The sequence below is a fragment of the Amblyraja radiata genome, chromosome 11, assembly GCF_010909765.2.
Source record: "Amblyraja radiata isolate CabotCenter1 chromosome 11, sAmbRad1.1.pri, whole genome shotgun sequence".
Classification (NCBI taxonomy): Eukaryota; Metazoa; Chordata; class Chondrichthyes; order Rajiformes; family Rajidae; genus Amblyraja; species Amblyraja radiata.
The window spans coordinates 42,255,701-42,271,147 of record NC_045966.1 but is presented as its reverse complement, the minus strand read 5'-3'; the positions used below and the strand labels follow the sequence as shown (position 1 = coordinate 42,271,147).

Genomic DNA, 15,447 nt, shown 5'->3' with positions numbered 1-15,447 from the left:
TTGCCCTGGTCTGGAACACCTCATTCTGGGTGCAAAAGCGGCTTAGACGGAGGAATTGAGAGTAGTGGATGGAGTCCTTACAGGAAGCAGGGTGGGAAGAAATGTAGTCCAGATAGCCATGGGAGCCAGTGGGTTTGTGGTAAATGTTGGTTAGTAGACTGTTAAAACACCTCCTTTCAGTTTGCAATAACCAACCTGACCTCCCGGTGGCTCAGCACTTCAACTCCCCCTCCCATTCAGAATCTGACCTTTCTGTCCTGGGCCTCCGTCATTGCCAGAGTGAGGCCAAGCGCAAATAAGAGGAACAGCATCTCATATTTCGCTTGGGTATGAACATTGACTTCTCCAATTTCAGGTGGTTCTTGCTTTCTCCCTCCTTCCACTCCCCTTCCCGCCTCTCCCCCAAGCCTACTGTCTCCACCTCTTCCTGTTCTTTTCCCCGCCCTCCCCCCGACATCAGTCTGAAGAAGGGTCTCAACACTAAACGTCGCCTATTCCTTCTCCTCATAGATGCTGCCTCACCCGCTGAGTTTCTCCAGCATTTTTGTCAGCCTTCGATTTTTCCAGCATCTGCAGTTCTTCCTTAAACTAATTGCCTACTTGGTTCATTTTTTCAGCACGTTAAAAATATTGCAAGATGCTTCACATAATAGAATGAAGGCATTTCCCAGGAGTATCACTTCATATTGAATGGATTACGTTGTGCAGTTACTGGTTATTTGCATGCATGGGCACCCAATTGTGAAGTACAATCTCACAGTGAGGAGAGTGATGAACGGTCATTCAATCAACACAGTAAAAGGATATTGATTTAGGTTACAAGGTTCCCGGAGTGGCGTTTGTAGAGGCACTAGGAGTGAACACTTCCTACTGCAAACAATCTGTGAAAAATGGTGGAGGACAGGCTGCCAATGTGCTACTTTCAGATAACGATGCAGGATTTATGATTCCATGGGATTGTGTTACCATGTACTGCCTGTCACCAGAGTGTTGTCGTCTCACTACCACTAGCTCAAGAACACAGCCAAGGTCACTTCTTACATTCCTGATATCTGCAAGCCAATTCTTACGGATAATGAAAGATCTAGGTAGAGTTGACGTGGAAAGGTTGTTTCCAGTAATAGGAGAGTCTAGAACCAGAGGGCAGAACCTCAGAATATAAGGGCATAACTTAAGAATGGAAGGTAGACAAAAATGCTGGAGAAACTCAGCGGGTGAGACAGCATCTATGGAGTGAAGGTGACGTTTCTGGTTGAGACCCTTCTTCAGACTGATGTGGGGGGGGGACGGAGACAGTGGGCTGTGGGAGAGCTGGGAAGGGGAGGGGTAGGAGGGAGAAAGCAAGGACAACGTGAAATTGGAGAAGTCAATGTTCATACCGTTGGGTTGTAAACTACCCAAACGAAATATGAGGTGCTGCTCCTCCAATTAGCGGTGGGACTCACTCTTGTCATGGAGGAGGCCAAGGACAGAAAAGTCAGATATGGAATGGGAGGGGGAGTTGAAGTGCTGGGCCACCGGGAGATCGGGTTGGTTAATGCGAACTGTGCGGAGGTGTTGGGCGAAGCGATCGCTAAGCCTGCGCTTGGTCTCACCGATGTAGAGCAGTTGACACCTAGAGCAGCAGATGCAATAGATGAGGTTGGAGGAGGTGCAGATGAACCTCTGCCTCACCTGGAAAAACTGTCTGGGTCCTTGGATGGCGTCAAGTGGGGGGGGAAGACGACAAGTGTAGCATTTCCTGCGGTTGCAAGGGAAAGTACCATGGGAGTGGGTGGTTTGGGTGGGAAGGGACAAATTGACCAGGGAGTTACGGAGGGAGCGGTCTCTGCAGAAAGCCGAAAGGGGAGGAGATGGGAAGATGTGGCCAGTGGTGGGATACCGTTGGAGGTGGCGAAAATATAGGAGGATTATCTGTTGTATGTGACGGCTGGTAGGGTGGAAGGTGATGACAAGGGGGACTCTGTCCTTGTTACAAGTGGGGGAATGGGGAGTGAGAGCGGAGCTACGGGATATAGAAGAGACCCTGGTGAGAGCCTCATTGATAGTCGAAGAGGGGAACCCCCGTTCCCTAAAGAATGAGGACATCTCCGATGCCCTGGTTTGGAACACATCCTGGGTGCAGATACGGCGCAGACGGATGAATTGGGAGTAGGGGATAGAGTCCTTACAGGAAGCAGGGTTGGAAGAAGTGTAGTGCTGATAGCCATGGGAGTCAGTGGGTTTGTAGTAGAATGGAGATGAGGAGTAATTTCTTTAGACAGAGGGTGGTGAATCTGTGGAATTCATTGCCAGAGACAGCTGTGGAGGTTGTGAAGACATTGGGTATTTTTAAAGTGGAGATTGATAGGTTCTTGATTAGGAAGAGTGTCTAATGTTATGGGGGGAAGGCAGGAGAATGAAGTTGAGAGGGGAATATAGATCAGCCATGATTGAAAGGTGGAGTAGACTTGATGAGTTGAATGGCCTAATTGCACTTGTATGTTTTATGGTCTGACCTCTGGTTGTGAAAATCTGTTGGATGTCGTTCTGAAATGTATGGAGGGTTATTTGTTACGGATAAAGGGCTGAGATTACTTGTATTTCAAGCTTAAGGTATACACCCCAAAAATGCAGGACATATGGAAACGTGCAGGAAAGTGAAATAGTATTTCTTTCACGTAGCAAGAGCAAATATGATGGGCTAAACGCCCTCTTCTTGGGCTTTATAATTCTCTAATTTTGGAATTGTGATTCATGTTCTCCTTCTACCTTGAAATCATCTAAACTCTGGTCCATGTATGAAGGAAGATGACTTTAGAGATATACTATGGAAACAGGCACTTCAGCCCACCGAGTCCGCAACGACCAGCGATCACCCCTTACACTAGCACTATTTTACACACACACTATGGACAATTTATAGCAGCCAATTAACTTACAAACCTGCACATCTTTGGAGTCTGGAAGGAAACCGGAGCAACTGAGAAAACCCACACAGTCACAGGGAGAACGTTCGTACAGACAAACAGCACCCATAGTCAGGATCGAACCCGGATCTCTGGCGCTGTAAGCCAGCATCTGTATTGCTGTGCCACTGTGCCACCCTGAAGGATAACTGTGGTTGTTTGTGATTAATCATCCAGCCCTAGGATATCACTGCAGGAGTTCCTCAACAAAGTATTCCTGTCCCAGCCACCTTCAGTTGCTTAAATTATGGGTCATTAAGCCCAGAGTTTCAGAAGGACTAAGCAGTGTCAACATGAATTGAAAAGTCACTGCCTCAAATTGAGGAGCTGGTCATTCAGGACAGGATGAGAAGACATTTCTTCAGAGTCAAGTCAATTTTATTTCTATAGCACATTTAAAAACAACTCTCACTGACCAAAGTGCTTTACATTGGTGCATGTACCAACGTGCTACAAACAGTGGTACATAGATCAACAATACATACATAGATACATACATACATACAGCGCTCCCTCAGAGGACCTCAAGAAAGGCTTGAGAGTAAAAATAAATGTTAAGTCAATCATCAGAATTCTTTACAGCAAGAGAATGAGGAAGGTGTGCTCTTTGATTATACCCATGTCACATATCAATAGATTTTTGATTATTAGGAGAATAAAGTGGTATGGGATTTTTAGATATTAATAGAATCGAAGGAAATGTGATTTGTACAGGGAAATGGCACCGTTAAAAGTTCAGCTGTGATTTTACTGAATGCTGTAAATTCTCACGTTTACAGTAAAGGGCCTGTCCCACTTGGCTGTCTTTCGAGTGCTATTTATGCGACCTGCTAGCGTGTGGGTAGCGCATGGGTAGCGTGTGGGTAGCACAGGGACAGGCGCTTGGAGTGGCGTGGAGGAATGTGGACTTCATCCTGCACTAAATCTCGTGTAACTGACTGCAAAAGTGGGACAAGCCCAAGACCCTGGAGCGACACAACGTCTCACCTCCAACAGCAGCAGAAGGAGGCAAACAATCGCCGAGCTCGGCCTGGGGCTCACAACCGTTGCGGATCCGGATCCGCCCCCACTCCTACTCCCAGAGCGGGGCCAAGAAGATTAAAGATGGACACAAAATGCACAGTATGCACAGTAACTCAGCGGGACTGGCAGCATCTCTGGAGAGAAGGGATGGGTGACGTTTCGGGTCAAGACCCTTCTTTCAGACCCTTCTTTCTTTCAAGACCCTTCTTCCAGAGATGCTGCCGATCCTGCTGAGTTACTCCTGCATTTTGTGTCCATCTTCAAATGACGTCACGCGCTCCAGACGGCTGTGCGGGCACATGATGACGCGCACGACTCTCACTGGACTGTCGCGTGACCGTCACTACCGGCCTGTCGTGCAAGTGACGGCCCAAGTGAAACAGGCCCTTAAGAGTCCACTGCTTTGTCTTCCTGCTGTTTCTAATCTACCTGTTATCGCTTCCTCAAAGTAGATGCAGTATTCCCTACTAGTAATGTCAAGGTAACTTGTCTTTGGTTCCCAGTTTTCTCATTCTCTTCATAAATCTTACAATCTACTTCAATGGACACCCTCAGAATATCTTTAATTGGATTTTACTGGAATTTATCTTGCACTAAATGTTATTCCCTCTGTCCTGTATCGGTACACCGTGGACGGCATGATTGTAACCATGTATAGTCTTTCCGCTGATTGGATAACACAACAAAAAACGCTTTTCACTGAAAACTCAACTCAACTAAAACTAAACAAGCTTAATTGTACCCTTGTGATAAATTCTGATCATCCTCAGCAGTACCAATGGCAGACAAATCTACAATTTTTGGTTCTAAACTGGACTTGATTAATGTCATCTCTTTCCCTGGCAAAATGGGGTTTTTTAATCTGTCTGAATTGACTTAGATTATTTTCTCTCGAACACCAAAGGTTGAGGGGAGACCTGGTAGAAGTGCAGTGCCCTCTATAATGTTTGCGACAAAGAGGACATTTATGTATTTGCCAGTACTCCAAAATTTGAGATTTGTTATAGAAAAAAATCACATGCGGTTAATGTGCACATTGTCAGATTTTAATAAACGCCATTTTTATACACTTTGGTTGCACCATGTGGAAATTACAGCAGTGTTTATACATAGTCCCCCCATTTCAGGGCACCATAATGTTTGGGACACAGCAATATCATGTAAATGAAAGTAGTCATGTTTGGTATTTTGTTGCATATCCTTTGCATGCAATGATTGCTTGAAGTCTGCGATTCATGGACCAGTTGCTGTGTGTCTTCTTTGGTATTGCTCTGCCAGGCCTGTATTGCAGCCATCTTTAGCTTATGCTTGTTTTGGGGGCTAGTCCCCTTCAGTTTTCTCCTCAGCATATAAAAGGTATACTCAATTGGGTTCAGATTGGGTAGTTGAGTTGGCCACTCAAGAATTTACCATTTTTTAGCTTTGAAAAACTCCTTTGTTGCTTTAGCAGTATGTTTGGGACCATCGTCTTGATGTAGAATGAACCACCAGCCAATGAGTTTTGAGGCTATGTTTGAACTTGAGCAGATAGGATGTCTATATACTTCAGAATTCATAACTTCAGACTACCATCAGCAGTTGTATCATCAATGAAGATGTGAGCCAGTACTTTCAGCAGCCATACATGCCCAGGCCATACCCCCACCGATGAGGTGATATGCTTTGGATCTTGGGCAGTTCCTTCTCTCCTCCATTCTTTGCTCTTGCCATCACTCTGATATGTTAATCTTCGTCTCATCTGTCCACAAGACCTTTTTCCAGAACTGTGGTTGCTCTTTGAAGTAATTCTTGGCAAACTATAACCAGCCCATCCTATTTTTGCAGCTAACCAGTGGTTTGCATCATGCAGTGTAGCCTCTATTTCTGTTCATGGAGTCTTTTGCGGACAGTGGTCATTGACAAATCCACACCTGACTCTTGAAGAGTGTTTCTGATCTGTCGGACAGGTGTTTGGGGATTTTTCTTTATTATAGAGAGAATTCTTTTGCCATCAGCTGGGGAGGTCTTCCTTGGCCTGCCAGTCCCTTTGCGATTAGTAAGCTCACCAGTGCTCTCTTTCATCTTAATGATGTTCCAAACAGTTGATTTTGGTAAGCCTAAGGTTTGGCTGATGTCTCTAACAGTTTTATTCTTGTTTCTCAGTCTCATGATGGCTTATTTGACGTTCATTGGCACAACTTTGGTCCTCATGTTGATAAACAGCAATAAAAGTTTCCAAAGGTGATGGAAAGACTGGAGGAAAGACTAGGTGCTGAGAGCTCTCTTATACCTGCATTAAGGAGGCAATTAAACACACCTGAGCAATTACAAACGCCTGTGAAGCCATGTGTCCCAAACATTATGGTGCCCTGAAATGGGGAGACTATGTATAAACACAGCTGAATATGGTGAAACCAAAATGTATAAAAATACCCTTTAATAAAATCTGACAATGTGCACTTTAACCACATGTGAATTTTCCTATTACAAATCTCAAATTGCGGAGTATAGAGGCAAATAAATAAATGCTGGGTCTTTGTCCCAAACATTATGGAGGGCACTGTATATAACACAATGAGAGGCATTGAAAAGGTAGACAATCAGAACCTTTTTCCCCAGGTGAAAATTTGAAAGATGAGAAGGCACCCCATTCAGGTTGTGGAGGGAAAGTTTAAAGGATATGTGTGTGCATTTTTTTTTACACACGGAGCGTGATGGATACTTGTAAGGCACCGCCAGAGGTGGTGGTGGTGGAAGCCAATATGCAAGCGATTAAGTTTTTAGATAGGTACATGGCTATGCAGGGGACGACGGAGGGTTTTGGATCATGTGCAGACAGATAAATTATGTTTTCTTGGCATCAATTTTGGCACACATATTGTGGGCTGGAGGGCCTGTTCCTGTGCTGAACTGTTCTATGTTTCTATTTTCATTTGAATTGCAATGACATTGATAGTATGGCACAAAACATTTTTGCATACTTTTCACAAAGCATTTTATAGGTTGTTGCAGTCTGCCATTTGTCATTAAATGCAAGGTGCTTCTTTGTAAGAGCAGCCCAGTCAGTTCCATTCCCCAGCAATTTACCCAGCAGCTTCATTGGATTCTCTGTGCAGCCACGCCAGGGAATATTCATTAAAGCCAGCTCTTGCAAGAAAAACAAAGTGCCTGAACCATCACAGTATCTCTCATTCAATGATTGTAAACATAGAAATCCGTTAGACTTGTTTAATATCCATTCCTTCCTCGAGTCATAATTTGCATCCTGAATACTTGTAGGATCCACTTCCGCTAACTTTATTGTTAACTGCTTGCTTTCCATTCTCGTGTTCCAGCAGATGCTTGTTTTCCATTCTCGTGTTCCAGCAGATGCTTGTTTTCTTCTGTTCAAGATGCAAGTCCCATCCTGTTGTTATTATCTCCGCAATTTCTATTTGCTGCCACTGGCCTACCAAGACTCAGAACATGCACAGGACATCTAAAATTACCTCATCAAACACGGAAAGCTAATCAGGCAGGATCAAACATATGTTCAAATCAATCCCTTCTTATTCTTAAATCTCTCAATTTTAACAATGAAATGAGCTGTAAGTTTTTGCCACTGATTGGAAACGGGAGAATGGAGTCACAATTGAAAAGTAGAGGTCAGCTGACCTACTGAAAAATGCATAATTGTAGGTCACAAACAAGTACAAAATTACAGAGATACAAGGAACTGCAGATGATAGTTTATGAAAAAAGACACAAAGTGCTTGAGTAACTCGGTTGGCCAGGCAGCATCTCTGGAGAAAGAATTACGGGACAGGCTCATTGGCACAACTTGCCCACACCAACCAGCATGTCTTATCAACATAGTCCTACCTGCTTGTGTTTGCCCCATATCCCCCTAAACCTATCCTATGCATATACCTGTCTAAATATTTCTTAAATATTGTGATCGTACCTGCCTCAACTACTAGGTGACATTTAGGGTTGGGAGCCTTGTTCAGACTGATTGTGGGGAGCTGCAACAGTAGAACCACAGCAAAGTGTTGGTACTTTTAGGGTGGTGGGAATGAGGTGAAGGGTTTGCAGATAGTGGAGGAAGATATACACCTATACTAGTGTGTTTATTGTGAATGTAGCACTAACTTCAAGCTGCTTCATAAATTACTTCAATTAAGCATTTATGTATTTCAAAGTGCACCACTCCCCTCTGGTGGAAGCAGTTCTGAATTGCAGTAGTTATAACAATGTCTTAAAATAAACAAAATGCTGGAGTATCAGCAGGACAGACAGCATCTCTGGAGACAAGGAAGGAGTTTCGGGTTGAGACCCTTCTTCACATTGAAAGTCGGGAGAGGGAAACTAGAGATATGGAAGGGTACAAAGTCGAATACAGCACATAAGCCTCTGACATTTTCGCCACCTCCAAATGTGATCCCACCACTAGTCACATCTTCCCATCTCTACCCCTTTCCGCAGAAACCGTTCCCTCTGCAACTCCCTGGTTAACTCATCTCTTCCCACCCAAACTACCCCCTCCCCAGGTACTTTCCCCTGCAACTGCAGGAGATGCAACACCTGTCCCTATACCTCCTCCCTCGACTCCATCCAAGGATCATGACAGTCTTTCAGGTGAGGCAGAGGTTAATTTGCACCTCCTCCAAGCACATCTACTCTATCCACTGTTCAAGATGTGGACTCCTATATATCGGCGAGACCAAACGCAGACTGGCCGATCGTTTTGCTGAACACCTTCGCTCAGTCCACTGGATCAACGCGATTTCCTCTTTGCTAAACTCTTTAACACCCCCTCCCGGTCCCACACTGACCTCTCTGCCCTGGGCCTCCTCCATTGTCAGAGTGAGGCGAAATGCAAATTGGAGAAACTGCACCTCATATTTCGCTTGGGCAGCTTACAACCCAGCGGTGTGAATATTGATTTCTCTAACTTCAAGTAATCCTTGCTTTCCTTCTCACCGTCCCTCCCGCACTCTAGTTCTGCTACTAGTTTCACTCTCCTGATTAATTTTACTGTTTGTATGCCTCATTGTCACCTTCCTCATAGCCAACAATGAACAATTATACATTTTCTTGAGGATTGTCTGCTTTGATCTGCCCTATGACCTTACATGCTCTTTGTACTCTTCACATCTCTAGTTTCCCTCTCCCTAGAGTCTGAAGAAGGGTGTCGATCCGAAATGTCACCATTATTTCTCTACAGACATTGCCCGTCCCTGCTGAGTTACCCTAGCATTTTGGGTCTATATTCGGTGTAAACCAGTGTTTTACACATAATAAGTCCTGGTTGGTTGAACTCTCCATTAGCTGGTATTTCAGCTCGTGTGTTTGGTCTGTGTGGCTGTTTGTATTTAAATGAAATATAATTGCCGACTTGAAGTGTTTCTAATACATTAATTTAAATATAATGGTGCTCATTTTTAAAGGTATGAATGAGAAATCGGGTAATTATTTGACCTATTAGTTTCACATGTTGTGAGGAGATTGGTGAATTTATTAAACACTTAATTAAACATTGTTAAAGAGCATTTAAAGAAATAAAGTAAAGACAGTGCGATTTTGCAAAGGGTAAATCATGCTTAGTCAAGCTAATTACTTTTTTTTGAGGAACTTGGCAGACAACAACTCCAGATGCATTTTATATGAACTTCCTTAAAGCATTTGGAAAATGTATTGGCTTGGTTAAAACTTGTGGAATTGAAGGAACATTAATCTGTGTTGAACATTCGATCGACAACAAGGTGGAGGCAAAGGACAATGGTTATGTACATGAATTGGAAGGAAACGCGGTAGTGTTATCATGGATCTGCGATAGAACCTCAACTAATTGCTATTTATTAATGATTTGGAAAATGCAATAAAAAGTAATACATGCACGTTTTCAGATAGCAAGATTTGTAGGACAAAAAATAGGATAAAAGTTCAAAGCAATGTTAGTAAACTGTGTGGTTGAAACGGCGAACAGTAGATTTCAACTAAGATTGATGTGGAGTTCACCAGTATTTGATGAGGAAACTATGGATCTGCATATTGATTAAATTATGCCGAAAATATGAGAGCAGAGAAGGTTTGTAGAGATTTATCAGTTAATGCATAAATATCTGAATGGTAAGGTCAAGTACAGAAGACTATTGTACAAACTAAAGCAATGTTAGCTTTTCTAATTGCAGGACTGATATCTTTAGAGGAGGAAATATTCCTGTGCGTGGGTGCTCTCTGTACTCTGTGCATTAAAGGTTATAATAGAATCAGGAGCAGCACCTCACAGAATCATCAGAATGTTACCAGGACCCTGGCAATTCAATTTTAGGAGAGCATATCAACTAAGCTTTTATTTCCCGTGTAAACAGGCCCAACTGCTTACAGAGTTTGCGCCAACCAACGATAACCCCGTATGCCAGCACTATCCTGCACACTAGGGACAACTCACAATTTACTGAAGCTAATTAACCTACAAACTTTTGGAGTGTTGGAGGTTACTGAAGCACTCAGAGAAATCCCACGTGGTCACAGGGAGAATGTACAAACTCCTTGCAGACAGCACCCGTCGTCAGGAACGACCCCCGGTCTCTGGCGCTGTAAGGTAGCAACTTTACCACTGTGCTGCCATATTACTTTTTATGGATTTAGGAAATGCTGAAACTTTCATCAATTGGTTAGAAGTCTGAAGTAAGTCAGAGTTGAAGCACCTTAACAGCAAAGTTAGCACCCACATCAAGTTGTCAAACCTTAGACTCACAGAAGGTCTGAATGGCCCACTCCATTCTTTGATGTGGTTTCCAGTGATACGACAACTTTTGAGGAGCTTGCATTGTAACTATTTATGGAGTGCATTTGACCAAGTATTCTCTTTCCTTGGTTCTACGTCTGGCCAATTGTGCATTGCTGGAAAATGCTAACACAGCGACTCCCAGGATCATCGTAGTTCTGATTTACGGAAATCTGACTTTATGCAAATTGTCCTGTACATTAAAAAACAAATTTTTTCCAATATAGACAAGTTTCCTTTCACAGCTCCACAACCTCCCACATCTTCAGCTTCCTCTTTATCCCATGAGTTATCTACTGTTCCCCGTTTATATAGCACAGTTACAATTTTATTGTGCAGATCTCAACTGACATTTGGATGTGAATGGTTTGTTAGCTTAACAAAATAATTTTTTTTTAAATGGTATGCTATAACAACTGAATATACTATGTAATAAAATGGAAATCTACACTGCGAGATTATACCAAAGATAAACACAAAATGCTGGAGTAACTAAGCGGTCAGGCAGCATTTCCGGAGAAAATGGATAGGTGATGTTTTGTGTCGGGACTTTTGTTCAGTATGAAGAACAGTTTCGACCTGAAACCTCACCTATCCGTTTTTTCCAGAGTTGCTGTCTGACCCTTTGAGATACTCCAGAATTTTGTGCCTATCTTTATATACAGCATATAGTGGATAACTAATAGACATTAGTTCCATAATGGGCAGCGTTAAAGTGAAAGCAACATTTTTGATTAAATGATAGAATTACGGAAGTCCAAGCAGAACAATGCCATGTGGGAGCTATGGAAAATAGTTAACGGCAAAAGCAGTCCTGAAGGGAACAAAAATAGTACATCAGGGATAGGAAGCTCAACTGTTTTAGGCAATGGATTTTTTAATCTTGGTTATGGGAATATTATTTATTTCTGTCTTACGGAAACATGTGTTTATGGACAGTTCTCAGGAATACAACCCTAATGTAATAAGGGGATTGCCTGTACAAAACTGATAAGTGTGACTTGGTTACAATTATTGACAGGGTGATGCTATTTTTACAACGCTATTTCTTTGCTCTTGGGTGTTTTCTGATTTTTTTTCTCCTTTGGTGGTGGACAAAAACTTATCTTGCTTTTAATTTATCTTTCAATCTATAGAAATTTAAGAAGCTGATCCCCGATGAGGTAAGTGACCTGAATGCTTTATTAATGTTCCCTTTTTCATTATTTTGTGACTTCCATGACCTATTGTATAATTTATAAATACATCACTGTGAATTGTGGCAATCTTATTATTTAGCAATGGATTTTGCATTATAAACATCCAGTGAAAATGTACAAAAAACAAAATGCTGAAAATATTCAGTAGGTCAGGGAGCATCTATGCAGAGAGAGATAGGTTAACCTTTTAAGAGCATTCATCAATAAAAATGTTAATTTTAGTAGTTCTGAATGTCAACTTCTCAATGCCTGCAGATTTATATTCATACACTGAATGTGATAACATATCACATTCTAGACATTAAAACAGCTACATTGCTACTTTGTGTGTTCTATTTCCAACATAGGTCCTATTTTTATTTCATTAAATAGACCATTCCCTCATTTTATCAATGTCTCTTCATTGGCTTTGCTCCTCTGCCAAACCTGCACACCCTATATCCAAGTTGTTAGTGGCCTGCAAACTGAACACTGTAAGCATTCCAACACTTGGTGCTTGTGCTCTTTCTGGCATTTATATCTACATGAAGACTTGAGTTGGAATGGGGAAGGTTAGCACCATAGCAGCATGAACACATATTTTCAGGAGAGCTGGGCAGGCTACTTACGAGACAGTGTTTGGATTCCATTCCAAAAGGCCCATCTCGTCCATGCTGACGTGTGATCACCCTTCCATCCTAACTCCATTTGGTCCATAGCCCTCCTATGCCAAAGCATTTCAAGTGTTCATCAGGACGACTCTTGAATGCTGTCTGCAACCAAGCTTTAGCCATTCTCTTGGGCAGTACATTCTAAGTACCTGTACTTACATTCTGGGTGTAGGATGTCCTCTCATATCCCCTCTGAATCGTTCCTCATACCCTAAAGCCATGCCCTCTAGTTTTATCTGCTGCTGATATGGGGTAAAGTTTCTTGCAGTTTATTCTATCCAAATCTCTCAGAATTTTATATAACTCAATCATGTCCCTTCTTAACTTCCTCTGCTCCAAGGAGAACAGTTAGGTTCTCCATTCTCTTCTTATAACTGAACCACTCCATTCCAGGCAGCATCCTGGTGAAACTGGACTGCACTCTTCTGAACAATGATAGACACAAAATGCTAGAGTAACACAGCGGGACAGGCAGCAACTCTGAATAGAAGGAAGGGTCTCGACCCGAAATGTCACCCATTCCTTCTATCCAGGGATAGACGCTGATTTACTCCAGCATTTTGCGTCTATCTTCGGTTTAAACCAGCATCTGCAGTTCCTTCCTACACTCTTCTGAACAATGAAGTCCTTCCTTTAACCTGATGAACAGAACTGCACGCAGTATTCCAGTATGAGGTCTGACCAAGGTTTTATAAAGTTGGAACATAACCTATCTACTTTTATAGTCCCCCAACTAATGAAGCTCGGTGTCCTGTATACCTCCCTGTATTGCTACCTTCAAGGATTTATGGACTTGCTTGACTTTCTCTTATTATATTGTATTTTGATGGATTCATCAATGAAAATCTGATATGCTTTCATGTATTCTCTGAAACATGTAGTTTAGGTAAGGGGTTAGCAAAATTGTGTTTTTTTTTTTAACTTTGTTTATATTTTTATAATCGGTGAACAAATTGAACAAATGCATATGCAGGGAATAATGCACATTAATGCTGTGTGTAATAGATCAGACAGATGAATGTGCCTGAGTAAAGGGTACAATAGAGATTATAATTAACAATTCTTTCCAATCTTATCTTGCAGCTGGAGCGATTCACGAGTATACGAAAGAAGGAAAAAGAGAAACCCACTGTTCATATGAAACACCCACCAATGCCAATTTATGAACCCCATTCTTCTCCACTGACAGACCTCACTGATAAAGCGGTGCTGGATCTGTTTGAGCAGATGTTGGTAGGTGCTTCATTATTTAGCCTTTTATAGGAACGATTAAAACATGCTTTAACTTCAAAACTTGATTTAATATTGTCCCAAGATGGATTAAAACATGATTAAAACCATTAAAATACAGTAAATGTATAAAATGTTGAAGGCATGCAACAGGTATAATGTGTGGACATCTGTAATAAGGATGGAGCAATTAATCTAAAGCTTCTCACCAGAATCATTTATCTGTCTTTTCTTGCCCTGTATGCTGCCAAAGTTGTGAATTTGGACCATTTTGTATCTGACAAGTCTGTAAATGACTGTCCTCGTCCTTGACAAGGACAAAGACTAAATGCTGAAAATTGAAATTAGAGAATGCTGAAACAGGTCTGGCAATGGAAGGAGAGAAAATGTTAATATTTCAGGACGGTGCTTGTGGTGAGCACATTCTCATTTGGGAAGGAACATAGTTTCTTGGAATTCAGACAAAAGGAACTCCAGTTGCTGGTGTACAAAAAAAAAAGCACAAAGTGCTGGAGCAACTCTGTGGGTGGACTTGCGACCTTTCCAGCCGGGACCCTTCAGAGTTGAAAAGTCACCTATTCATGTCCTCCAAAGATGCGGCCTGACCCACTGAGTTACACTACCACTTAGCAATGTTTCTTGGAATTCCTTTACTTTCCTTGTAGGGTTGGGATTTGTCAAATTTCTTGCTCCGTGAAATAATTACAATTCCCTTTGGTTTGTTTACTCTGAGTGTTTGGACGTTGTTGCATTGAGTTGTAGCGTAGTGCAGCATGGAAGCAGGCCATTCAGCCCAACTCGTCCGTACTTACGAGTATGCCCACCTCAGGTGGCTCCTTTTGCCCACATCTGGCCCATATCACTCTACATTTCCCTTTTATATATGCATCTGTTCAGATATGTTTTAAATGTTGCAGTTGTGCCACGTCTATCACTTTCTCTAGGAGCTTGTTCCATATTCACATCATCCTCTGTGTGAGGAAATAGCCCTTAAGGTTCCTTTTGAATGTTTGCCCTCTCACCATGTATTAATTAACAGATCTGTTTAGCATCCCTGGGACAATTTTTTTTGTCATCTTTTTTGGTTGTACGGAGTAGATGAGAAAGTGGGATAACATAGAACTTGTACGAACAGGTGATCGAGTGGACCGAAGGGCCTGTTTCAATGCTATATCTTTCAATAAATCATTCAAAAAGTTTCCTAAGATGGACACAAAAAGCTGGAGTCACTCAGCGGGACAGGCAGCATCTCTGAAGAGAAGGAATGGGTGACGTTTCGGGTCGAGACCCTTCTTCATAAGTGTTCTATCCTGAGCAGATGTTGGTCTTTGTAGATCTGAAGTGAATGAGGGACTACATTATGAATTAAGTTTGCCAGGAGTATTATTTGTGACAGCAAAATCTTTTCTGTTCATTTTCATTTACAAAGAAAATGCATGATGTCTTGTCCTTATCTTTTAATAGCTTGACATGAATTTGAATGAAGAAAAACAACAGCCATTGAGAAAAAAAGATTTATCGATAAAGAGAGAAATGGTTTCACAGTACCTTCACACTTCCCATGCTGTGAGTGTTCTGTTGTTCATTGCTACAGCTGCAATTGTTTTGTGAATTCTTTGGACTTCCAAAATTTAACCAAGCTAAGG

At 42.1% G+C, this 15,447-nt stretch overlaps 1 protein-coding gene across 8 annotated transcripts in view; it reads left to right on the top strand.

Annotated features, from left to right (window-relative positions):
- diaph1 (diaphanous related formin 1) overlaps positions 1-15,447 on the top strand; it is a 345,460-nt gene that overhangs the window by 74,519 nt on the left and 255,494 nt on the right. For 6 of the 8 annotated variants that reach the window (XR_004413473.1, XM_033029845.1, XM_033029849.1 and 3 more), the window contains exons 2-4: positions 11,859-11,885; positions 13,655-13,804; positions 15,266-15,367. Coding sequence is in view for 7 of the 8 variants with exons in the window: in XM_033029845.1 (XP_032885736.1) it covers positions 11,859-11,885; positions 13,655-13,804; positions 15,266-15,367 (279 nt within the window). In the remaining variant the exon portion in view is untranslated. Of the gene's footprint in view, positions 1-11,858; positions 11,886-13,654; positions 13,805-15,120; positions 15,126-15,265; positions 15,368-15,447 lie in introns of those variants that run through there. The other 2 variants (XM_033029846.1, XM_033029850.1) reach the window with 2 other exon arrangements.